We start from the raw sequence: 26,848 nt of genomic DNA, 5'->3' as shown, positions 1-26,848 counted from the left end.
ATGTCGTTCGTTAGTGGCACAACGGATACCGAGGCAGCACAAAAGTTTCTCGAAGTGCTGCAGAACGATTTTCGCAACCTGTCGTTGGAAACGAAGAAAAAATATCCACAAATAAAAGAGGTATGTCTGCTATATTTCAATGTACGGTTCATTTGTCTGGCTCTCGGAGTGTCTACAGAGCCTACCAAAAGGATTGACAAATAACAACACAGTATTTATCGATGCCCCACTGTGAGTAAGCCACGTCTGTTATGTGGCAAGTGGCCTGACGTATTCATGGCCAAAAACTGGCGAGCGCTACAATCTACTATTAATCATTGTTACACGACACTTGAGTAAACTGATAAAACGATAGCGCGAGTCATACATTAGAGCGAGATAGATAACTTGTAGTGGTCAAAACCCTATGAGCCCTGCGGATCAATATGAGTATTGTTCTTATGATTTCCTGAATAGTTAGGGATAACATAAAACTTCATTGCCAACTAATGCAGAGTTTATGTTGCCGGAAGTAGCAGCATTACACAGCAGCATAGCAACTAGCAGCATTACACAGAACGGTGCTACAAACAATTTGGAAAAGTTTAAGGGCCTAACTTGACAGTGCAAGGCATACTTTGACTTCATAAATCAGGTCAGCGTGCGAACGGTTATCTCTGAAAAGCAGCCAACAATATCAAACGGACGATGGAAAATTTATCGCCTCTCTGTGTGTACCGCCATTGATGGCTAAGAACAAACAAAACGGACTGGCGCCGTTCGAAAATTGATTGTATGTGCTTTATCCTTCGTAAGGTGTCTGGAAACAGTTGTGCAAATTAACCTTCATGCTACATTATGCGAACTCCCGTTCATCGTCAATGGATCATTAAATGATGGTAAATTTTTAGCTACTTTACGCACATCTTTCGTAGACATTTTTGGACAACGGCTTTGCCATAGGCCACGCTCGATGGGTTTTAAACGAATTTAAAAGCATAATTTACCGAACTGCTGCCACGAGCCATTAAAACATTTTCCGTTACATTTCCTCTGTGGTCAGATGGTCAGAGCAAAGTTAATTAAAATGACTATCGCTGTTAAAATATTTAACATTCTGACCATTACCGCACTTTCTGTTATAGGAATCTGGAACAACAGCGTCTGTCCAGTAACTATGCAACGTGTGGGTGTTTGGCAATAATAAGGGTTCTGTTGCGGATTATAAATTAAATAGCAAGGCACGGATTCTGGGGTGCGTTAGGCCAAAATAGTGAGAGCTCGCTCAGAAACCCTTTTTTAAAAAGTACATTAAATTAGTCCCAGGACTCCTGGCTCAAGGGCTTTAGATCTGGGATAGCAAATGCTGGCCGCAGAGCTTAGGCATCTAATACAATATTTATTCATGGCATCGGAGGCTTCAACGGAAGGGCAACAATAACCCTGTGGTTAGCCAACATTCCGCAGGATACTAGATGGACAAAATAGTCATCGGTCCATAGTCACTCTCAAGCACAATTGAAGTTATTCATGGTTCGTTAAAAAATAATTTGTTCTTTTACGATGATTTTAAGCATCAGAAAATTGGCTCTGGGGTCACAGGTGAACATAACAGCGATGCAAATTGCGCCACTTAATTGATCAAAATAACTTCGGGGTCAAAGTTGAGTCCATAACTCAATCTAGCCGAAAACCGACTTAAAATATGTTCATCATCAGTGCAACAGACATCAACATATAGGCAAAAGGAACAAACCCTAACATACACGACATGGTATGTTTTACAATTTGATTCAATTAATTATTCAAATAAGTTGGAAAACTAAGTTTGGGTGTTTGTGTTAGTGCTCTTGCTGGCAAAAGTTTGGTCTTCGTTATTACCAATGAAAAGAACTCTGATGGGCAATATATGCTGGGCCCGTGGGTTAAGCGTTTAAATAGTTACAACTTATGTAACTATGTCGACTAGCGACGTCGACGTTATTAAGCCTTTGAAAGTATAATTGACGGCTGGAATGATAGCATCAGCCAAGGGATGCATGCTGTTGTTTCAAGGCGTGTTTGGAAATCCTGGGAAAATTGAAAAAAAAAAAAATGGGTAATTCTATTTTTGCGGTAGTTGTTCTGCAGAGTGAAAATATGGTGCTGTTTTGCTGTTCGCGGTTACGGACCCTGTACATGCGGTTGAACTTTAGGTTCTTAAAACCTTAACGGCTATCCGGCTATCCATCGCTTCATAAGCTAAGCACAAGATCACAAACAATCAGGCAGGGTACGTGACGAAGGACCCGTTTGCAGGCGGCATGAAACGCTGATAAAACCACAACACAAATAGAAATCGTGTCCCCAGAACATCGATAAAAAGCCACAAAGCCGATCTGTGGCAGCATCCGTTTTCTTACAGTCATCCTTTTTTATTAAATCAGATCTCATTTCACAGTCCTGATGTTATCCTTTTTTGGAGCGGAAGTAAAAGATCCTTTCGCAGTCCTTTACCATATTCTCTGAATGGTGAATATTATGGATGAGTGGCGAACGAAAAAAAAGTGCTTAGGCCACTTTTCGGTCAAAACGCTACGTCATTGGAAAGGTGGAATGTCTTAACATTTGCTTGGAGACTTGAATCTCACACGATTCGCTTTGAAAAATAATCATTCTTTTCCTCAAGATGTTGAACGAGTTCCGGGCGCACATGGCGGTAGGATTAACACATGTGTGACCCACGCATCAATTCCCACCAAGTCATCTCCGTCGAGATTTCGTTTCGTTGGTCGCAGGGAGAAATGTGGGTTTAGGGATCAAATGGTTAAATTTGGTGCAGGATTGTCAATGAATCTTCTGATGGCGCAAAGTCCCCGCCAGGACCCATTGTGTGATGTTCTTTTGCATGATTTACGCCTTGGTCTGATTAACATGTTTTGGCTTTTTGTTAAGCCGGCCGCATAATTAGTTTCTCGGTCGGTTGGTAGCAGAGTGGTTACGGAAGGATGGAACTTCTATGACCGCGTTTATGTAAGCTCTGTGACCTTAATCTTACGGCGATCCTGCGTCATTGTGAAATGAGAATTATTTTTGCTCAAACACTCCTGTGTATGTAAAGTATGACCCTCAAAGTATGTAAAGCTGAAAGAAGAGAGATGTTTTTCCAACTAATAATATTTTGCACTAAATCGACTTAAAATCAAGTTTTACGCAATACAATTTTAGTGTTATAATTATATCAAAATATTTAAAAATTCATAACATTTTAGTTGTTTTTAATTTATTATAGCGTTAGTTTTATAAAATCATTTCATTGGTGGTTTGAACTTGAAAACTTTTAATAAATTGTCTGGGAACTCGGTCAGTAGTCGGTCAGTAGTCAGGTCACAGACACTGCTAAATCAACAACGGCTAGTCGCCTCGAACGTTCGTGTTGATATGTTAATGGAATGGACCCCCAAAAAACCGCATACTTGTGACCAGCATGTGGCATCGACCGTTGATCTAGTGAACCCCGAATGACACTATCTTGACCACGATGGGCAACCCATTTATCTAGTATCTCCCCAGGGCAAAATAGATACAAAGTTTTCGTCAAACTCGACGCTTCAGACGAAACGGACGCTGCTGGTAGCCCTGGCTGGCGCTCCCTTATGATTTAAAACCGCTCACACATACGGCTCGTTTGGCAAATGCTGCCTCCCCGTACCAAATTCCCAGTCTGGTCACTCGGCGACGGGTAACGAGGGAAATATTGGACGAACAGAGCAAGCTCTCGGTTGGGTTTGGTGTCGTCGTTCGTGACCGTTGGTCGTAAAAGCATCCCGCAGAATGGTGGGCTTTTAATTATTCGACGACACCCTCCGCGATGCCAATGCTATTTCGTATAGCACCCGGATTTACCGGTTCCACCTGTTTAGATTCCGACATCTATCTCACTTCCGTTTAGTTTACGCTGCAAGGGGTGGCCTGGTACCGGTCCGGATAATCAGCTCCCCGGAAGACCGCAGATTTTGTGGTGACAGTACTGTGCTGCTGCTGGTATCTGGAACGAGCCGGTGTTGCTTGTGGTGCGATAGGCTTTTGTGATTCACGGAAACGATTATGATATCAGAACCACCCACACACCGATCCTTACACGTCCATCCGGCTAACCGTAGAGCGGTGAGCGGCTTGTTGTAAAGTTGTTTGGACGCGGACGGAACAGAAAACAATTGTGGCACCGAAAATGGTGCTCGTAATATTTTGAGCTGTCAGAAAATTGAAAAAGTTGAACGAAAATAATTAAAATCATCGAAATAGCCAGCGCTTTTTGTTTTTTTTTGTTATGGCTTCAAAACTACACTACAATGATTCTACAAAGTTCTTGATTGAATTGGTTAAAGACCAGGACCAAGTAATCCTATTCTATCTTCCTTTGTTTTACAGCTGGTTTTCATGAGTTATAAGTTTCAATAAGTACAATACACTGTGTTTCCCCAATTTTCTAGTTAACACATTTTACACATAACATTAAGCTTACACATATCTTACACATACTATAACATTACAATTAACCTTCCAGTTTACATTAAATTACAGTTAACGTTTCCAGTTAATGAACAAGTGTGTATTTAAGCAAAATAAATTTAACAGTTACTTAAACATAGTAAACAGAATATCAAAAATCGTCGGATATTGTGTAATTTGAATGAAATTTTCATTACTTGCAAAAAACAATCAAATTTGCAATTAGAAACTAGTTATAGTTTTTTTTTAAACTTTTCGAAACATTTTTGGAAATATTTAAATTAAGTTTTAATTTTCAGCATTTTGAAATATTTGTGAACGGCGGCGTATTTTATGTACTTTTCTGTACGTAGCGGCATATTTTATGTGCTGGATGTTAGTGCATACTTTTATGTATTAATGAAGCGTTTTTATTGCAGACGGAATGAATATTTGAAGCACCACATTTCCCATTCTGTGGAGACTCTTTTTGGCAACTTCTAAATCGTCTGGAACGCTCACTAAGTAATGTTCTCTGTTTCCTATTTTGAAGGTAATACAATTTCGGAACACATTTCCTTCTGGCAATGCAGTCAAGTGCTCGACAAAGGACAACCAGTTCCTCCAGAGAACTCTTCTCCGATAGGTGCTTTGTTTTTGATAGCTATCCTTTTTTGTGGTTACCAAAGTCGATGCCTCTGCATGTTTTTTCGACTACAAACCAGATAAGAAAACAGTTTGTAAGTAAATGCAGAGCAAATAAAAATCTTTCTATTGTAGAATGTATAGCTCCCGAGCTAGCGAGCAGGAGAGCCTTCCTCCTTGCGGCGGCACTTTAATGGGGGTTGATATAATAGAAATAGAGCGTCCTTGTTTGAGAAATTTCAACCGGAAAATGTGCAAATACTCGTAAAAGGGCACCTTCTCTTTCGTCAGCTACCTCCTTCGAGCATCATACTGTGCCAAGTTAAGCATGAAATTGTGGTACCTTGGTCCCTGCCTGTTTCGGTTGCTGTAAGTGGCGTAGCAATTAAACGCCACAAACAACAAACCCCAGGATGCGGAAGCAGCCTAATGAGTCGTGATTATGATTCGGGAATACGACGAGTCGAACTCTGTCAAGTGTTGTAAAGGCGCGCGAAACGTGACCATGCATTAGACGGCACTTAATTAATTATATCATTTAATTTTGAATTAATTTACACCCCAAAGAATTTCTTAGATGATTGGCGTTCAGATCTGTTGCGGAAGCATCATGCAACATGTTTGTGTTGTGTCCGGGGCTCCTTTGAATATTTAAACGGGTTCTTAATGTGGAGATATCGCTTGCCTAACCCAATTTTGGTTACCAATGGAACCATGAATCTTGATGTGCCATTTCGATCTATTTCGTTCGATCTCGCCAGTGTAGGTGAAAGAGCTCCTCGAAAACAGTTTGAAACTATTTCAATACACAGTACTGGGTAAGCGGCGTGCAAATCGTGAATGTACCCTCAGAACTGACTCTAATCTGCACATCCGAGCTAGCGCTCAAACCAGATAATGTATCTGGTCCGGTTTCAAATTTAAGATTTATAATCCTCACTTGTTTCGCAAGCTGCATTGCTGAGCAAAACAAATATTTCACACTTTATGTTTCCTGCAGTACTGCACAGTTCTCACTACAAGTTCGGCAACGGTTTAAGGTTGATTATAAATTCGCAAGAAGAATTACAATCTCTTCCGGAGCAGTTAATGCGAAACTCGGTCAAATGGGCAGCAATTAAGGCGTTCACGCAATCTATTTGAATGTCGGTGGAAAAGCGGAATCTGAAAGAAAGCGAAAATACAGCTAGGAAAGCTATTTCCTTTCCTTTGCTTCGGCTGTGTGTAACATTTTAGGATGATAATTGAATAATGGATCAATTTATTCGTGAAACAAATGTTGTATGCCAATTCGCCAACAAAAGGTTCATCAAAGCGTGATTGATGCTATAAGTTCAATCAATAAAGTCTGTTGGAACATAGCAAAATTATAGCTAAGAAAATTCAGATTATTGCAATTTTACATGGAACAATATATGCAAAATAATCAACAAGCAGTGTTTAATAGTATACACTGCTTCATGTGCAGTACGGAGTGTTGTTTGTTTTTAAATATTGCCCCATTTCCGTACATCTTGGAATCAGTTCCGTAACTTCTTTATTTGTTTTTATATTTTATTACTAATCATGGATCATTGTACATTTGGTTCCGCGTGTTGGTAAATTGCATTATATTTTTGCATCATTCCCAACCATACTGTGAAGAGAGAGTTTTAGATTTATATTGATAAAAAAAGGAGCAGAAAGTGATCAATGATAACTAATCTAAAAAATCTTTCTTTCACACTCGTCGGCCTTTTGAATTTCAGGCAATAAGCACAGTTGAAAATCAATCCACACTTTTTATCACTGAATATCAGGCGCGTAACGTTCAACGTTAACGTTCCATCACGTGCTGTTGTCTACACATTGATGCTGATGTGTTCATATGTAGCATTTTTCAACCAACTACACTTTGCTAACACACTAAAAATGAAAGAACAAATTTCAAAATGTAACTTGATGAAAATTCCGAATTATTTTCTCATATGGGAATGTTTTGAACTGTTCAATCCACATTTGTTCTTTAATGTAATTGGCATAAATCAGTGAGGGTGTGCCTTTCCCGCAATCCAAAAGTCAGCTTCTGTTCCGAATCATACGTTTGTCACGATTATTTAAGGGGTTGTCATTGTTTTACAGCATCGTTCATGGGTTCAAAAACAGCACACTTTCAATCTTTTCACTCGCCACGCTCTCATTTGTACAGCATGCGGAACGAAAAGAACCATCGTGATGGAAGCATTCAGTGCTTAAACCGTTAAATCTCTGAACACGGTACACCGGTAAACAATAGGAGAGGAAACGTTTCGGCTCTCGCTGCTACGCGCGGATCGGCAGCATGCCAACCTGTAAAGGCATTCAACTGTGCCACCGACAAACGGTGTTGCTTTTGTATTTTCACCATCACTGCCCTCCCATTCGAATCTGAGACTTCCGTTTTTACGCATCCTTCTCGCTGCTGCGGTCGCGCAGTGCTTTCCCGTCGTTCATGCTGAAGTCGGCATAATTCTGGGTGTTCTATTGCGCCTCCCGCTGTTTCAATTGCTGGTGTATGTGGAAAACCGTGTCTTATGCTAATTAATCTCGTTGTTTTAGCGCCAATCTTTGCTATTGTTGCAGCCCGTTTTGAAACAATATCCCGGGGTGTGCTGCGTGGTGTAGCCTTTTTACCACTCTTTTATCATCGTTTTCGCACCCGCACTCAACCACATAGGAAGCTGTGGCCATTTAGCAGAACAACTGCCAGCAACAAGCTGCATTTAAGATGGGGTTTTTAAAAAAGTATCTTTTCGTTTCTCTCTCGCTTCCAGTCGTGTGAGGAAGCGATACTGAAGCTGAAGGCGGCCGGTGCTAATCCGCAAACACCCGTCTACTACGTGGTCAACCAGATCCTCTACCCGCTGGTGCAGGGCTGCGAGTCGAAGGATGTGAAAATTATCAAATTCTGTCTCGGCATGATGCAGCGCCTGATCACGCAGCAGGTGGTGGACCAGAAGGGCGCCCGCTACATCACCGACACGCTCTGGATGCTGATGGAGCACGGTACCGAGGAGGTGAAGGTGCTGCAGAGCGTCACGTTGCTGCTCACGACGAACGCGGTCGTGCATGGGGAAACGCTCGCGAAAACGTTGGTCCTCTGCTTTCGGCTTCACTTCACGAAGGACTCGACGACGATTAATACGGCCGGTGCGACCGTTCGGCAGCTGGTTTCGCTCGTGTTCGAGCGGGTCGTAGCAGAAGAAGCGGAAGCGGACGCCAATCAGGACGAGCGGCGCGAGGTGAATCTGGAGGAGCTGAAGCTGGCAACGGGTGTTCCACCGAAGGGGCTGCTGCCTTGCGCGGCCGATGCGTTTCTGCTCTTCCAGGACCTCGTGCAGCTCGTTAACGCTGACCAACCGTACTGGCTGCTCGGCATGACGGAGATGACCCGAACGTTCGGGCTGGAGTTGCTCGAGTCCGTGCTGACGCAGTACACGACGGTGTTTTACCGCAATCCGGAGTTTAGCTTTCTGTTGAAGGAGCGCGTGTGTGCGCTGGTGATTAAGCTGTTCTCGCCCAACATCAAGTATCGCACCGTAGTGCCACAGGCGGGCGGTGCCGGCGTTGGGGGTGGTGGCGCGGCCAGTGGGCAAGCCGGGACGCTGCACGATAAACCCTACTTCCCGATTAGCATGCGGCTGCTTCGCGTGGTTTCGATACTGATTCAGAAGTACCACGCGCTGCTGGTGACGGAATGCGAAATTTTCCTCTCGCTCATCGTGAAGTTCCTCGATCCGGATAAACCTGCCTGGCAGCGGTCACTGGCGCTCGAGGTGCTTCACAAAATGACCATCCAGCCGGAGCTGCTGATATCGTTCTGCCGATGCTACGATCTGAAAGATCACGCCACCAACATCTTCCAGGACATTATCAACTCACTCGGGACGTACGTGCAAAGTCTGTTCATCAACCCGCAGCTGCTGAGCGCCACGATGGGTGGCGGTATTGCAGGTGGGGCGGTAAGTGGAAGCACCGTTGCTGGCGTTGGTGTGGGCATTGGTGCTGCTGGCGGTCAGCAGTCGCAGCTACTGGGCGGTGGCCTTCCGGTTGGCCCCGGAATCTCGCCCCAGCCTGGGTTCATATTTCGTGGTGTGTTTCTCCCGCTTGTCGTCACATTTCCCAGCGGCCAGTCGAAGGCCACCTTCCTTGAAATGCTGGACAAAATGGAGCCTCCACCGATTCCCGACGGGTACGGTATCTCCGTTGCCTACGCCTGTCTGCTCGATATCGTGCGCTCGATTTCACTCTCGATTCAGGGGCCTTCGCAGCTCGGTGACGAACATCCCGCACCGTACCTGCAGCGGGTGAGCGAGGCGGACAAGGCACTCCACATTCAGCTGATTCACTCCAGCTGGATGGGATTGTTGACGGCGCTGGGACCCCTGATCGACGCGGCCACCGATGAATCGTCGACCGAGAGTGTCCTAAAGTCGATTCAGAGTTATGCAGCGTTGTGTGGGCTTCTGGAACTGCACACCCCACGGGACGCATTCATTACGGCTCTCTGCCGTGCCTCGCTGCCACCACACTATGCCCTGTCGGTGCTAAACGTTAACTATCAGGGTGTGAGTCATCCAATGAAGGCACATCTCCGCCTCGGCAATAACGAACTGACCGCAGGATCGATGTTTCACGGCGGCATGTATACCGACATCGATCAGCAGCAGCAACAGCAGCTACAGCAACAGCAACAACAGAGACACCCTGTGGTGGCCGTGGGTACACCGCTCCCGACGTCCTCGCTTCCGATCGGGGCCCATCAGGGACCGGTACTGCTGACGGCCAAAAATCTCCAATGCATGCGCTCGGTGCTGCACTTGGCGCATTGTCATGGCAGCATTCTGGGCAGCTCGTGGCACATCGTACTCACCACGCTACAGCATCTCGCCTGGATACTGGGTCTTAAGCCTTCGACCGGCGGTAGTCTACAGGCGGTACAGAAACCTCCGACGGATGCGAACTCCATCACGCAGGTCATGACCGACCTGCCCGTTCTCTCAACGATGCTGAGCCAGCTGTTCGAAGCGAGCCAGTATCTCGATGACGTCGCGCTGCACCACTTGATCGATGCGCTCTGCAAACTGTCCCACGAAGCGATGGAGTTGGCTTACAACAATCGGGAACCGTCGCTGTTTGCCGTGGCGAAACTACTCGAAACCGGTCTCGTCAACCTGTCACGCATCGAAGTCCTCTGGCGTCCGCTGACGAACCATCTGCTCGAGATTTGCCAACATCCGCACATTCGCATGCGCGAGTGGGGAGTCGAAGCGATCACGTACCTGGTGAAGGCATCTCTCCAGTACAAGTATGAGCGTCCGCTGAAGGAAAATCTCAAACTGCAAACCCTGCTGCTTGGCCCACTGGCAGAGCTGTCCTCGGTGCCGCACGGTGACGTACGTCAGCGACAGCTGGACTGCGTACTGCTTGTCCTAAATGGGGCAGGCGAAACATTGTCCCACGGGTGGCCGCTCGTACTCGGTATCATTGGTGCCGTGAACGACCACCACGGCGAGGCCTTAATACGTATCGCGTTCCAGTGCTTGCAGCTCGTTGTGACCGACTTCCTGCCGGTGATGCCCTGGCGTTGCCTTCCATTGTGCGTTAACACGGCAGCCAAGTTTGGTTCGCAAACGCAGGAACTCAACATTTCGCTGACGGCTGTCGGTTTGATGGTGAGTATAGGTCCAACTTTTGTATGTTTTCTAACCCGCAAACCTTCTAATAGTTCTACTCCGGTTCTTGCTCTTTCAGTGGAACATTTCAGATTATTTCAATCAAAATCAAGAGAAACTGTCACAAACGGTTTGCGACGATATGTCCGTGTTGCCCGATTTTCCCGGTACACTCAACATGCCGCACTTCGACCGCCTTTGGATGTGTCTGTACGCCCGGCTTGGTGATCTGTGCGTTGATCCGCGACCCGCCGTGAGAAAGTCCGCCGGGCAAACACTGTTTTCCACCATTTCGGCACACGGTGCGTTGTTGAATCCACCCACCTGGCAAGCGGTACTGTGGCAGGTGCTGTTTCCACTGTTGGACAAGGTGCGCGCGCTTTCGAGCTGTGCTAGCAGCGAGAAAGTGGACACCAGTGGCAATATTCTGATTCATCATTCGCGCAACACGGCCCAGAAGCAGTGGGCCGAAACCCAAGTACTGACGCTGTCCGGTGTTTCAAGGGTAAGTTGTAGTTCTGGCTGGGATTTATGCAAAATTGGTCACTGAAAGTAATAACATCTTGCCCCTGTCACAGGTGTTCAACACTAAACGTGCACTGTTACAAATGTTGGGCGATTTTCCGCGGGCCTGGGCTCTTCTGCTGGAGTTTATTGAAAATTCTGCACTCAGCAAGAGCAACGAAGTGTCGCTGGCGGCACTGAAATCGTTCCAGGAGATCCTTTACAACCGACCGACCGCTACGCATGCCGGCGATGAAGTTACTAATGCTCGAGGAGCAAAAAGCTCCGACGTACAGTCCACGGATGCCGACATCTGGAACGTGGCGTGGCGTGTTTGGTTAAACATTGGCGCTGAAAGCACCAAACCACCGTCGATCGGGACGGAGCAACACCACCCGGATAAGGGCGGTTGTGTAGCAGCTAGCGGATCCAGCGGTGGGGAGGAATTGTACATTCCAAGCCAAGCGTTCCTGACCGCGCTGGTGCACATTTTCCCCGCCCTGTTTCAGCACATTCGGTCACGTTTCGCTAACAAAGATCTGACGCAGCTTTGCACCGTGCTCATGAATGCTGTCGCTGTGCCCGTGCACAGCGACTCAACGCCTTACATCATGTCGACGATATCCGACTCATTACTGACGCCACTTCACGACGGTGTGCTCGATTGTATGGAGCTGTTGCAGAAGGAAGCCATCGGCAGTGGGGCAAAGGAAACTTCCGCCGCCGGGCTCAAGAGTATGATATCGGCCATCTTCAAGCAATTGTTAAGTTTCAGCAAATTCGCCTGTGCTCCACCGAGCTTCGATCGCGTCGAAACACGGTAAGCTTGGTTTCCGAGATCGGTACCTGCAAAGTAATACGTGGTGATCATCGCTTCTTTTCGTTGTCAGCCCATTAAAATCTAACCGTAGTGGCAGCGGAGCAGGTAACACAATTGCCGGCACCGGTGGACTGATACATCCGGTCGCATCCTCCAACGCGAATGGTGTAGAATGGGTCAGCATGAACTACATTCCGTTCGGCGAGAAAGCGCTGACGGTGGCTGTCAAGCTTTACCAACAGACGGCCCACGAACCGACCGTCATCGAGGGTCAGATACTGCATGAGATCATCAAAGCGTTACACTTGCCACTGTCGCTGAAGTACAAGTGCATGTCGTCGAGCACCTGGAAGTTGGCGATATCGAGCTTAATAAGCGTGCTGCACACGGGGCTCCCGGTGGCCCGCCAGCATCCGAAGCACTTTGCCTCGATGTGGAAAGATTTAGCAGATACGTTGGATCAATTTTTGTTCACCAAGAGGTATACGATCGATCGTACCTTCGAGGGTATTTTAATCAATTTTCTGATTTTAATTCATAACCTAATGTCCTTTGTCTGAATCAGTGTCTGCATTGTGGAAGATCGCGGGTTGGACGAGCTTATCTTGGACGAGACGATCGACTGTCAGGTGATCGAGCTGATACGCGACGAAATCCTTCCGCATAGCCAGGAAATTCCACAGCAATTCATCTTGGACGCGGTGGTGATCCTGAACAAGGGTTCCATCCATTCGGCCACGACCGGCAGTACCCCGTTTGCGGGGTGCGAGACGGAACTCAAGCTACGGGAGGAGTTTGCTAAAACGTGCTTTGAGACGTTGCTGCAATTTTCACTGTTGGACGACCGTGTGTCGGGTGCCGGTGCCGTATCGTCTGTTGATGGAGCAGGGATCGACAGGGACACAAATGCTGCGAACAATAACAGTGCATCCGCCGTGTGTGGCAATGGAACAACGATCGAGGGTGGCATTGCTGGACAGCTGGCAATCACCGCTCTTTTGCATCGTTTCGAGGAGGTGCTAAGAAAGTTCAACGAAGATGAGCGGCTGAGCGGAAAATTCCCACTACCAAGGCAAGAAATTCAACCCTCCGGGAATGGTAATGACTGGTGCTACAGCGTACGCTTATGGAACTGTTCTTTGCAGGTACCGTTTGTCGGAGATTTCGTTCGTACTGAAAGCTGTGGCCACACTTGTGATATCGATGAAAAAGGCCCCAACCGCTAAAGGTAAGCCAAACCGTTTCGTACCTCAGAACGTACCTCGAAGCGTCCCGAGACTGATTAACGATCTGCTTGCGAGTAGTTGCAACTGAAGAAATTGGAATTTGAAGGAAAATGCTTTCTTCGTTGCTTTAATTGTCAAAATTGTTAAATCTACTGTTTTCTTTCTTAACAGTTGGTACCACCGCTTGGGAGCAGCTGATTAGCCTCTATCCGTACCTAGTGGACTGCACGACCACTAGTTCGGCGGAAGTTTCCCGTTCTCTCCGCGAAGCGCTTCTACAGTACTGTGATTTGCTCCGACCGCCCTGCCCAGCAACTGATGCTAGTAGCCAGTCGCGATCCTCAACTATCGCGGATAGCCCCAACAGTGTCGCCCTGGCCAACAACAACGCAATTGTCAATACGAACGGAATCAGCCACTGTTAGCTGCTATCTTGCGCCTCGTCCAGTTTCTTCTTCCTCATGTGGTCCGACTCCGGGTTGCTAATGAAGCTACTGGTCTAGGTTTTACGGGATTTTACACTAGCATAATATACATTAACTTGCGGCATCAAAGCATCGAGTGACGATAATGGGAGCATATTTTATGTTTTAGAAAATGAAACCAAGCGATACGAAAAGTATTCCTCGTAGGGAGACTAGCGTTGTTTTTGTAGGTGTTCCTACCATCTATTTGAACAAGGTGTTGGCGAGCATTGGAATCATCGATCACATTTTACAAAGCCCCGAAATCGCAAGCGGTACAAAGCCGTTACCGTTGCATCATTCACCATCGATAATATTTTATCTATTCCGCCGTTTGGTGTGAAATACTTTTAAATGCATCCAACATTAACCAACATTGTGCCCTTTCAACTCTTTCACTCAGCAGCAGCATAAAAGCAACTTTATTAGCGTAGCAAAACTTAAAGTTTATCTCGTAGCATTGTTCCCGTTTCTCCATCCGTTGCATACTCTCCTCGGCTGAGACTGAATCGATCGTCGTTTTTTAACATTTTCAACCTAGCAGCGACGACGAGTAATCGTCTTTAGCGAACAGTTCCTTCTGCATTGCGCAACGTTTCAAAAAGTTTCAATATTCAACAACTAGCCTGCAGTAGCAAAGGTTGTAGTAAGAAGTATTAGTAGTAGCAGAGTAGCGTTAGAAATGATGGCACGCCAGCGTAGCATACTGAAAAGGCCACAAATAGGTGCCAACGGAAAACCGACCACAGGTTTTAAACGAAACGAAAAATCCCCATTTTTCTTCTATACCCCCTATCTATTATTGAGGCTTTGATTCATCCCATTTTTAGTGCTGCGCGAATGGTCGGCTTCGCTTTTTACGCATTTTTCGTTTAACATCAAGCGTGGATAGAGCAGAACGACGGTAGTTAAATGAATCGTTCCGACAAAAAGATGTACGTGAACTGAAGAGGTAAAAGCCAGAACAAAGAAAGATTCCCAGCACCCTTGAAGTAGTTGTTAGGAGAAACTGAAGCAAACATTCATCTTACATGGTTGTGTTAATAAGAAAAGATAAAAATATTAAAATAAATAAAACATTAAATTTATGTATTGTGTCTCACTGATAGGAAACAATTACGCAGGGTCTCCTGTTAGGTTCCGGGTTTATAATAAAATCCTGCACCAGCAATCGGATGGATTTGTACCATTTGAGATCAATCGAAGCTCGTTGACTCCACTTTGCTTGGTAAACTGTGTAGTTTCGGATGTGTTCGGAAGGGACAACACTTTTCTCTACCTTTTCAGTACTTTTATGAATGTATCTCGCGGTACATTGATGTTGGCGATTGCTCTCATTTTTTTCTTTCCTTCCGACTGTTGCTTCAGCAATTTCATACGCCTCGTAACGTCGCCACCGTACTGTTGGAGAGAAACGTAAAGAGTTTAATGCACTAGAAGGACATGAAGAGAGAGAGAGTTATTACCAATTTTGATGTCACATCCTTTCGGTAAGCTTTGATCGTTTCGCGCCCTAGCACTTTCCCACCGACTACAGCCTGGATTGCGATCTGCACCATTTGTCTTGGAATAAGATCGCGCAGCTTGACCACTAGCTCCCGGGCATGCTGTTGAGCCTTGCTGGTGTGCACAATGGTGCACAGCTCTTCCACCAATTGCCCATTCAACAGAACATCCATCCGTACGATGCTGGTGGCCACATACCCGTGTTCTTCGTAGTCGAAACTTGCGTAACCTGAGCTAATCGATTTCAGGTGATCGTGAAAATCAAGCACAATTTCGTTGAGCGGCATCAGATAGGTGGTCATTATGCGCTCGTTGTCAATGTTGAGAGACGTTTTCTGCACTGCCCGACGTTCGACGCATAGCCCAATGATCGACCCAATGCACGCGGTTGGGGCAATGATGGTTCCAAGCACGTACGGTTCATAATATTCCTCAACGATCGTTCGATCTGGTAGCTGGGCCGGATTACTGATGTAGACGATATCATTCCCTCCATGGGAGGCAATCGCTTTCGACCCCTGCAATTTAATCTTGTACGTCACGGAGGGAGCCGTGACGATGGGTTCCGCATCGTACTCTTGCTGCAACCGCTGATTGAACACGTCCAGGTGCAGCAGCCCCAGAAAGCCTAGCCGCCAACCCTGTCCGAGGGCCGGACTGGAGTCGGGCGTAACAGTGACGGCGGAATCATTCAGTACAAGCTTCTCAATCGCACTCTTCAGTGCCAGGTGCTGGGCTTGATCGGCTGGATAAACACCGGCAAAGACCATCGGCCGAAGCGGCTTGAAGCCAGGCAGGGGGATGCATGTTTTGTTCTGCTTAAGGAAGAATGTATCACCGATCTGGGACTCACTGCTGGTGCGCATGTTGCAGCCCAGCAGCCCGACTTGACCGGCCACCAAGCGGTCCACTTTTCGCTCGTCAGGTTGTAATAGGGCCAAACTTTTCACTTCGTACGCTTTGCCCGTGTGGCAAGACGTAATCTCCTGTCCCGGTCGGATCTCACCGTCTCTTATGTACACCAGATTCAACGCTCCGCGATACTTGTCGAACCAGCTATCGAAAATTAGAGCCCGGAAGGGGGCCGCACGGTCCGCCTCCGGTGCGGAGAGGCGTTCTATGACACTACGCAAAACCTCATCGCATCCGGTTCCGAGTTTGGCCGACACTTTTAGTACTTCGTCTGGATTGATATCGAAAAGTGTGAACAGCTCGTTGCAAACCGCTTCTGGGCGTGCATTCTTAAGATCAATCTTGTTCAGCACCGGCACGATGGTCAGATGCTTTGAACGCGCCAGGTGATAATTGGCCACGGTTTGTGCCTGAACGCCCTGATTTGCGTCAACCAGCAGCACAACCCCGTTACAAGCTGCCAGCGAGCGCGATACTTCGTTGGAAAAGTCCACATGGCCCGGAGTATCGATCAGATTAAGCAGATAGCGCTCGCCAGCGTGCTGATAGAGTAACGAGGCGGTCTGTGCTTTCACAGTGATGCCTCGCTCCTTCTCGACCTGCAAACTATCCAGCACCTGGCGATTTCCGGCGTGCTTTGCAATAGTGCCGGTAATTTCTAGCAACCGATCGGCGAGAGTACTTTTGCCATGGTCCACGTGCGCGATTATGCTAAAGTTGCGTATCCTGCTCACCGGTATCTGATCATACTGGACATCATCCGTCCGGCAGCGTGGTGAGGAGTGGAAATGGTTCGTTGCGTTTGCGAATGCTGTCCTGGAAAATGGGGAAAGCATTAGCATAGGCCATTCGCATAGGCAACCGAGATTCGCTTACCGGTGAAAGGAAACTCGCACAAAGTTGCGGAAATGTGACAAATGGCACCAAACCATGGTTACGACATGCTAAACCGGAAAAATTGAAGGGCAGTTTACGACAAATGCCCTTGTATTTTAACAAAACAAAGTTACACAACGTTAGTTTTGGTAGTGACACATGTAGCTGTCAAAATCATATGTTTTCGTAAAAACAACAAACCGAGAAACGAGAAACCGGAAACAAGCGGGAGTTTCTCGCATTTATCTGACCCCTTGCAAGTTGTTAGCAACAAAGTTTAGTTATTCCGTTTTGCCATTTTTGGACACAGAAAAATATGAATAATACAGTAAATAAATTCGAGTGATATCCGAATCGTCGTTAGATTAGTTACGTATTAATATTGACATTAGTATTAGGAAACGTAAGTAAACTAAGTTTAATATAATCTTACAATTATTTTCATTTGAAAAACTTATCACATTCAAATTTACCATTGATGTGTCCCTCGATAACGTCACACAGTTGAGCATCTTTTCCGCAAGAGGGCAGCATTTTCGCAAATCGGAAACAGTTGCCTCGCCATATTTGCTGTCAACTCGTTCTTTCGTTCTTTCTCGGGTTGTCGTAAACGTCAACAACACGCACGCTGCTGACTTGGATCAAATTATCCATTTTCACGGCCAAATCTTAGCGTAAAGTAAGTTGAAATTAGTGCCAATCGACTGACAAAGCCCGCTTCCAAGGTGTTACATTGTTGTTTTGGCCTGTCTTCCTCAGGATGCCGCAGGAAATCAAAGAAGTGAAGGACTTCCTCATCAAGGCCCGCAGGAAGGATGCCCGCGCGGTCAAGATAAAGAAGAACGAGACGAACACCAAGTTTAAGATCCGCTGCTCCCGATACCTGTACACGCTAGTCGTGAAAGACAAGGAGAAGGCCGATAAGCTGAAGCAATCGCTGCCACCGGGCCTGCAAGTCAAAGAAGTGAAGTGAAGTGGTTACACGATGCGGCTTGCCTCCTAATGCACGAAGCCCGGGATGTTCTTTGGGTTTGGTCGACGGACCGGCATGGCTAGGACGCGGTCGATATGTAATGGCCGATTTGTTCACGTAGTCGCTAGTTTGCGGTAAGGGGCCGGTCGAGTACGAGCGATTCCCGTCGGTTGTTCCGGGGGTGCCGGCGAATAAAGATTATGTGTCGAAATCGTAGAACAAATTTTGTTCAGTGCTTTGCTCTTGTGATAAAGAAATTGACTAATGTATTGGAAATTATGTCGAAAGATTTAGTTTAGTGGCTCTGTTAATAGGTTTCCGCGGCTTTGTAATTTATAGCATTAATCGTTTAACGTACGAGATCGATAGTTGAGCAAATACGTGATCGATATCGTGGTAAGTAAAGCCTATTAATTGCACACGTCACGTCGGCATACGGTCAAAAAGGTTGCGATTGTTTTTTTACCGCATTGTTGTGATTTGTTCATTTATAAATCTAACATTCAAAGGGGTGCTGCCCCATATGTTGCTCCCGATAAAGGTGAACCTCTGGTGATCTCTATGAGAGCGGTGAGAGCAAGTTGGTAGGCGCGCTCCGGCTGCGACTATTCGTACCCTGTACTCGTCGGCATCTGGTGTACCGATCTCGGATCTCGGTACGGCCACAACTTCCTCAGCCTCGCCTGTTGGAGCTGTAGCGCTATGGCCCCGCAGGATTGGGCGAAACGCCCCTAGCTCGCCATGTTGTCGGGTGTGAGTGGCGAGCGGCTGCCATCGGCCAGCAGTTCCTCCCTCTTCGAACAGTAGAACATGACGCGTTCCGCTGTCTTCGCATCCCTAGGGCGCCAGATACAATCAGTGGATCGTGTAAACCCCTTTCCGGAAACCGGAAAAATCCATGTTCCGAGAGCACCTGCGATCATTTCCACTTGCGAATATGCAATCGGCACTCAAACGTTCATTTTGAAAACAGCATTAAATGTGGGATTTTCTCGACGAAATTGTCTTCTTTTGGCCGTAATTCCTCTGCCTGTTATCCGGCAATTACAACCGCCGAATTAAGAACCAGCCCGCAAAGTCTCCCAGATTGTCAGAGGGGTTGTGGTGGGCCCGGGTGGTGCAAGGAATCTTTGTTGAAGGCCAACACCGCTCGACGGAGTCGGAGTGAGTTCGTTTTTAAGCAATTAATTAAAATTTCTCACAGTAATATTTTAGCCTATATAGTACAGTTGATGTGCTGGATCCGACACACGGTTACGAAGAAGACACAACAGCAATTTTGTACATCTTTATAATGTGTATATTCAAGTAAAACCAACAAACCAACTTTCGTTGACATCAAATTGAACGACAATGTTAATTTTTTCTGTTTTCTTTTTAATTATCACAGTCATGTTTTACACTTTTGTTTGTTCGTTTGCATTGATTGGCTCCGGAAAGCGGATTAAAACTGGCCATAGACTGGCGTATAGATAATAAGTCGTGGGTTGTTGCTCGCGTACATTTCTTATCATAGAATAACGGCCGGATGGGCGTTGATGGTGAGTGGGATCTGTTGTAGGGGACAAGGATACGGAATCTATCCCGCGACGACGGAGGGAATGCTGGGCTCCATGGAATGCCGACAATCTTCCTCGGTAGACTAATGGTAACTTGTCAATCTTTTATCTAACATGAACTAATACATTGAATTGAACCTTAAGACTAACGCTACAATAAGCTCGGAACATGCTGAGTAAGACTGAATCCGTAATTCCCCATCACCTCAGCAAGCTCGCAGCGGAAATCTTCACGTGGACAGCGGAAATTGTTTGGCCGCAGCTCGGTTCGGACATTATGATGGCACGTCCCAGCAAACAGTTCAATGTTTCAAATATTCCGCTCAAATCGGCTCATTTGTTGTTGACAATGGCCAAACGCAACTGATCGCTGGTCGGTGGGAACACGTAAGTCGGCTCGATGTCGCTGAAATCGATGTAAACCTTCTTATGTGGATCCAATTGCTTCGATATCTGCTCGAACGACGGCCGTTGCTGGGGATCCTCACGCCAACACTGTAGCATTAGCTCATATACCTCCGGAGTGCAGTTTTCGGGGCGCTCCAATCGCTTCCCTTGCTCCAGAAAACTCTGCAGCTCGTGGTTGCCAACGTCCGGGTACGGGTAACCACCTTTAAGGAACATCCAGGAACGTTACATTCTAGGCCACGTTACATTTCCCGACAGTAATTATTTGAAGGCTTTTTGTATTTTGTATGGTCTAAAGTTGGAATCTTTGATGCAGACTTTTCGACATTACACATTTTATGATAAAAAAACATTTGACTGTCCGCTCATTTGCTCTTACTCTGTGGCAGTGCGCTTGTCTAAATATGGAAATGAAACTTGATTTCCTGAGAAAAAAAGTCCTTTGAAGTCTCCTGTAGCATTCTCCTTGATTCGGTTACACCTGCCTTTAAGACAGAGCCGGTTTGAAAAACCAACCACTAATTGCACAGTTCCCGAAGGATACAAATGGTGGATGGGTAAGTGATAGCAAAAAGCAATGCCAATACAAATGTGTTGCTTGACCTCACTTGAACAGTGCCTTTCTTGACGCTGTGTTTCTCTAGAATCCTGAGAATTGAATGTTATCTAGGATTGCAAGACGACAATATTGGAAGCGTCCTTTACGGACCATTCTTTGATGTTGGGAACGTGTTGGTTTGATTTAAGCAAAAAGTATGCAAAGAGCGGACAGATGTAGAGGGGTTTTGGTATTTGCCGATTACATTGTGCTTTAAAAGGCAGCTTTTAATTAAAAACAAGTACCATACTCATCTTGACTTATGTTAGTGGCGAAACGATTTAAATATACAGGTGCGGTACAATACCTAGCGTTCCTATCTCCCACAGCACAATTCCGAAGGCCCAAACGTCACTTTTGTTGGAGTACAGCTTGTCCCGTATTGCCTCGATTGAAAGCCAACGCAGCGGAACCTGGACTCGGCGGTACCGGAAATGAACCCCGATAAAGGTAAACCGCGCACCAGAAAGCAAGAGAGGAAGTGAAAATTAGATAACAGTAAAAGTCGTCGGGTTTCCGGCAACTCGTCGGGAAGGCAGAGGCTCACCTTTTTATTTATAGAATTGATGTATATTCCCTTGCGGGATAACCCGAAATCCGATATCTTTAATGTTTTACGCTCATCGATAAGAATATTGCGGGCCGCTAAATCTCTGCCAAAAAGGAAGCGAAGAAACAAGTTGGGGACAGCATAAGATGTGATATGCCAAAAGTACACTGTCGCTGTAGGGGTGTCACATACCGGTGGGTGATTCCTAGTTCTTCCAAGTGCTCCATCCCGCAGGCTATCTGCTTGGCGAAGTTGTGCAACTCCTTGCTATCCAGAACATACTCCAAAGAGGACCTGCTGCTGTCGGTAAGGTTGACTCCGTCTGCCTGAGAACCGCTAAGTATTGTATACGTGGCTAGAGTTAGAGGCCCAATGAGCAAGTAATGAAGCGATTAATTAATGATATCAAAATTATATCAGTTATCAGTGCAATCAGTGCATTATATCAGTGTAAGTAACATACAGATTAGAAAAAAGCCTTTCATGTTCATGACACCTAAACTACCCAACATGTTCCACTAGCAGGAGAATTTTAGCACTATTTCAGCATCAGCATGGAAGAAACAATTGTTGCTTCGAAATGCAATCAAATGTAAAAACGCATCGTACTTACTTTCTGCGAGTGATGGCCGGGTGTTATTCGCATCGCTTTGCGTGATATAGGATGCCTCTGAGTTGGAGCTTCTGTAATGGTGTAACAGGTTGTTCTAGAGGCCCAAATAACAGCTCGAGTGTTAAATACTCACGATGTGTGCACCAGGTCCAAATATTTTCCCATCGGACTGAACAAGTTGTTGGTCAGATTGTTTTGCGCGAAATTGGCGTGCTCAACTTGGGGGCCGATCGCTTGCTGTTGTACCTTGGCCAGATGTTTGGCTCTGATTTTACGCAAATACTCCAACTGCAATGCAACAGGATGATGCCGCTAGAACGCTAGTCGCTTGATCGTCTGAAGGAATCATATTACCAGATCGCCGCAACCGACATACTCCATTATCATTGTCAAGGGTTCTTTGATTGTGCAGCAACCCAGCAGTGTCACGATATTCGGATGTTGGCCAACTCTCTTCATCATTGTTATTTCGTCCAGAAACTCGTCGTACTGACCCACTGAAGGAGATCCTGTTTGAACAGGGGAAAGGTGGTCCAACGGTTCAATTTATAGCATGAAGAACATCATTCAGCATGAAAGTCGTTTGTACAACGTACAATTTGGGATTTGTATTAACATGAACATTGAAAACCATGATTGTAAGGCCATTACCTACACTTATGCGTAATTCAAATCATTCGGTGGGCTTAAAAGCCATATAGCTAACAATTTTGATTTGATAGTTCGTTCGTTTAATAGTTCATTCAAAATCTACTTACGCTTGAGCTGCTTGACGGCAACGATTTTGGTTCCGTTGATATTCGGTAGTTTTGATGCGCTGGCCATGAACACCCGCCCGAAAGCCCCTTTTCCTATTTCTCGACCGATTCGTAAGGACGAATGGGGAACCTCCAAATGGTCTGCCTTGCCACGCGCTCTAGCGTACTTCAAGTATAAGCAATATGTGTAAAGCATGGAAAGGTCCGGTATTCAAATAAAGACATGAGTAGTTACAAAATGAATGTTTACCTCAATCTCCATATCTACGTAGAGTACATTATCGGACATTATTATCGCCGAATGTTCCCCACTGAAAGTAAAGTTAATATATTTCGTAAAAGGCAAAGGTAATACACAAGTTACATTAGAATTGTAAATTCATCCTAATATGCCTAATTAATTGAGGTGTTACTTCAATATGCAACAGGTGTGGCTAATGTAACAAGACTGAACATTACCGGACGTTCACATTACTCAAAGACCATTATAATCCCACGGAGAGCATAGCTTTAAATCTGGTCTTTAAAGCGGAATACTTAAAAGATGACTATTGCCTGTCTCTCAGTGCAAATCGAGTTTTCTGTGAGTGTTGTTAAAAAATGAATGAAAATCGTGTTTTTCACGAGGGCCCAGCACATGCAAATGCGCTCTGTGTGGTTTCCACTGCTCTGGGAGAAGCTAGATAGACTCTAGGCTCGGGGTAGGGCAAAGCTTGGAGAATCTCGAGGGCTCGAGAGCTAATTTTTTATCGCTACACTGCCAATGAGGCCACGAACGGTTTTATTATTAAAGTGACCAAAGCGGTCATTAAAAGAAACTCAAAATCCGTTTCTATACGGAGTACTAGCGAAAGTTTGCGAAATACTACGCCACGTTGCACTATATAGATTGCAGACTATTGGCTGTTAGGCTCTGCCTGGTTCTATTTAATACAATTCTTAGTGCACTTGAGATGTTGTATTTGACCTCCTTTTTTTCTTCATCACAATTTAATGTAAAAAAGTATGCTTTTAACGATACCCTTTCGATCACGACCTTACATTTAGAGAAGTTAACAATGGGCTTGCCGCCGCAAATAATCTCTCACGTTCCTTCAAGTACATGTTCACCTTCATCTATAATTAATTCATCTAATAGACAAAACATGAAATAAAATACTTGCCTGGATCGAACACAGACTTCTCTCCATCCGGGCTCGCGTCGATTTTTGGATCGTCGTTTGTGAATGAATAATAGTGCACTTCCGATTCCGATACCGGCTATGACTGCCAAGGTAACAGCAATCACGAACTGGGCACGAAACAATAAAGGAGATGCAGTAACTGCGCATCACACACATTGCATTGGTTATTAGATTTTCGTCTGTTTGCTTACTAGAGGATGTTGCGAAGTTGTAGTTTGCACTGGAAGTAAGAAAAAACAACATTTACGACACGCAATCAGTGCCACTTATTGGAATCAACGTAATTGGTATGTTTCAAACTAAATTTGAACAATGAATGGCAAGGCACCCAGCTTTCTGTCACCGGTTGAGCACTTAATCCGATTTAACGGATGAACAGAAACTCATTGATCATGAGTCACTCAGTACAATGTAATTAGGAATCTCATTATTGAAAGCACAATTTGGCTAGACACTGATAGAAACGATGTAGAAGCCGTTCCAATCGACGCGTGTAATCAGCCGCGGAACACCAATAATGGGAATGGAGTTCCATTAAAATAAAATACAACAAAGAATATATCTTTATATCTAAGTAAATTTTAGCCCAAATAACAATAACATTTAATTTAATATCCATTTGTAAAACCAAACCTAACCATCCGTAACTGACCAGTGGCGAATAGTATGAACTTTTTAAGGCACAGCATTATCGACATCATTAGTCAAACACTCACCTTCGAGATGATTTGATGAGCCCGTCTGCATGATAAATCAAGTAAAGTCAGTAGAAGGTACAATTTTGTTAGAAAGTTGAATGTCACAGTTAGCTTCATGTAGGTTATTTCATACCTTCGAATCGGAGTCTGGTAGAGTTACTGAATCCACGAAGATGGTGAGCGATAACAACGAAAGAATTGTAACGGTCGTATTAGAAATGGTGCAATAGACTGCACGAAATTAATGCAGCCCACGATGGCTGCCAAGATCGTTTACCTTTTAGCGGATTGGCCTCACGCTCACACTGCTGGGTATCGATAACTTTCATGTACACTAAGAAAATGTACTTTGCACCCGGAAACTCACCGATGTCAAAACAATGTGAGTCAACGCCGAGCGGAACAGTTACCTCTTTAATACTGCTATGTTGCCCACCCCAACTCAATTCGCTGTTCGTACCTCGCCGGACCCTTTAAACGACGGAGAGCATTCAGTAACCGGCCTAAACGGTGCTATAAAGTAGTTGGCAAAATCATACCGAATCTGGATAAATTCCGGTGCAGCATGGCTTGGTAACTCGTCAATGTTATAGGTGCCCAATTTCCAGCTGACGACAAGTTCGTTAGTGGTAAGATTAACATAACCGGCTACATTTTCAAGCGCCGGAAGATGAGCAGCATAATGGCACGAGCATAAACCTTCGACGCAATCAGGAATCACTACCAAATCTCGGATGCTGCTCGGATAGTTCAATGCCTCTACAAGGATGGAGTAGGTGCAGAGTTGCTGGATAGAGCATTCATGCTGAGAAAGTCCAGTAGTATCTGTTGGCGCGATAACGTCGGTGTTTTTCTGAAGTACAACGAAATCAATTAGCATTGACATTGGACGTTGCCGGCCAAAAGCATGAACGGTGAATAACGAGTGTAAAGGGTATTTCACTTCCATTCTCGGTGATGTTTTGGCGATAGCTTATAGACAATAGTGGAAGAAGCTCAACAGGTTAGCAAACTACAAAAGAATACGTAGCAACAAAAGGTGCAATTTGTTTTATGATTCAAAACGGATTTGGTAGGCGTAGTATAAAGCCAGGTTATCACAACCTGTGAGACATAACATCAAGGCCGGAAAAGTAATTGAGTCAGAATTAAAAGTCATGTTACCAATTGCATTATTCTTTGGCAGAATGTGGAACAAATTGAAACATTTGACAAGCCTTTCAGAAGGTCGAGTAAACAGCATTTTATCTTATCCACGGACCCGTATTGGGGTTGCGTCAAGCGACACTTATTTTTCAAAACGACCCAAAAGCTTGTATGTCGAAAACGCACTCGAAGAACAGTGAGTTATTCATGCATGAAAACGGGTAAATGGCGCAGTGAGGGGTCCAAATGGTAGAATGTTGTAGAACAGTTCGTTGAAATAATGGAAAGAAACAGAATTATGAAAGTGGATTCTTCTATTGGCATCACCAGAAAAGTTTTAGGGTTTTGGATTTTCCGACAAATGAATACAATCCATCTAATACTCTGCCACGAAACCGGAAAAGGAAACCATGCGAAATCGTATCAGATTTCCTGTTTTCCTCGGATGTTCAGATTTAAGATTCAAATATGCTTGACACTCGAACGGGGGCAAGTCAATTATTTTCGATTTTTACTAAAAAAATGCCCAAAGGCAACTTTATACACTGCCGAGAAAAATGTCAAAAGACACCTAGTAAAGTCAGTCGCAGTAAGTGACACTAAAAATAGTAGTAATGGAAAAATACTATACTGATTCCTACTTATTGCCTCGATCGCAACGAAAGACATGGTCGAACCGCTTTCGACGGTCAAAACACCACTTAAAAAAATGTTACAAGTGGTAAAAGATTTACAAAGAAGTTCTTAGCGGCCATTCTCAACCTGGATTTGTCTCATTGAATGAGAGATTAGATAATAAATAAGCAAACACTCCGTCGAGAGGTGACTGCCTATGCTACAAGCGTGTAATTATAGGGAAATAATAAATTCAAATGATAAGGCGTGACGATGAGGAATGATAACATGATGGTGCTTACCGCAGCAACAAGTATCGGAGCACACTTGATATGTTTTTGATCGTCAAAGGGACTGTCTTTAATACACGCTTCGGTGTCAACATGCTCGATAGTAACGGAGTACGTTGCGTCTTTCGGCAAAGTTGAGTTCCACTTCATGTGCAATTGAAGATGTCTCTCGTGGCGTACCGGGACAACTGTGAGGCCTACGTAAGTGAATATAACTGGAAATGAACGTCTGTGACGGCGGTTCGTAATTATTTATATCTTACCACTTAGTGGCTCTGTGGCACCGGGCTGGAAGAAGATGTGAAACTTTTGAATAAATCCACAAACGGCCTTCTACGTTTTATCAACTTCATACCTTCAT

General features: G+C 45.2%; 4 protein-coding genes across 4 annotated transcripts; 2 read left to right on the top strand and 2 right to left on the bottom strand.

Moving 5' to 3' along the window:
• LOC131209013 (protein MON2 homolog) lies at positions 1-14,838 on the top strand. Its single transcript, XM_058201977.1, has 8 exons — positions 1-120; positions 7,887-10,787; positions 10,867-11,292; positions 11,366-12,111; positions 12,182-12,592; positions 12,677-13,183; positions 13,257-13,339; positions 13,509-14,838. The coding sequence occupies exons 1-8, from the start codon at positions 1-3 to the stop codon at positions 13,760-13,762; spliced, it is 5,448 nt and encodes a 1,815-aa protein (XP_058057960.1). The 3' UTR covers positions 13,763-14,838.
• Positions 14,839-15,076: 238 nt separating this feature from the next.
• Positions 15,077-17,210, bottom strand: LOC131209371 (translation factor GUF1 homolog, mitochondrial). Its single transcript, XM_058202426.1, has 3 exons — positions 17,096-17,210; positions 15,268-17,035; positions 15,077-15,202 (listed from the first exon to the last, which is right to left on the bottom strand). Exons 1-3 carry the CDS (start codon positions 17,149-17,151, stop codon positions 15,077-15,079), a joined length of 1,950 nt encoding a protein of 649 aa, XP_058058409.1. The 5' UTR covers positions 17,152-17,210.
• Positions 17,211-17,641: 431 nt separating this feature from the next.
• LOC131209767 (large ribosomal subunit protein eL38) lies at positions 17,642-18,284 on the top strand. Its single transcript, XM_058202903.1, has 2 exons — positions 17,642-17,774; positions 17,855-18,284. Exon 2 carries the CDS (start codon positions 17,856-17,858, stop codon positions 18,066-18,068), a length of 213 nt encoding a protein of 70 aa, XP_058058886.1. The 5' UTR covers positions 17,642-17,774; position 17,855; the 3' UTR covers positions 18,069-18,284.
• Positions 18,285-19,351: 1,067 nt separating this feature from the next.
• On the bottom strand, positions 19,352-26,848 carry LOC131207695 (platelet-derived growth factor receptor beta). Its single transcript, XM_058200321.1, has 17 exons — positions 26,843-26,848; positions 26,751-26,775; positions 26,500-26,684; positions 24,976-25,289; positions 24,714-24,907; positions 24,570-24,595; positions 24,455-24,479; positions 23,718-23,877; positions 22,805-22,865; positions 22,555-22,720; positions 22,151-22,305; positions 21,930-22,084; positions 21,797-21,867; positions 21,376-21,538; positions 21,181-21,286; positions 20,941-21,046; positions 19,352-20,238 (listed from the first exon to the last, which is right to left on the bottom strand). Exons 1-17 carry the CDS (start codon positions 26,846-26,848, stop codon positions 19,961-19,963), a joined length of 2,196 nt encoding a protein of 731 aa, XP_058056304.1. The 3' UTR covers positions 19,352-19,960.

This window comes from Anopheles bellator, chromosome 2 (genome assembly GCF_943735745.2).
Source record: "Anopheles bellator chromosome 2, idAnoBellAS_SP24_06.2, whole genome shotgun sequence".
Taxonomy (NCBI): Eukaryota; Metazoa; Arthropoda; class Insecta; order Diptera; family Culicidae; genus Anopheles; species Anopheles bellator.
Note: the sequence above shows the minus strand (reverse complement) of the source record. Positions and strands in the feature narration are given on the sequence as shown.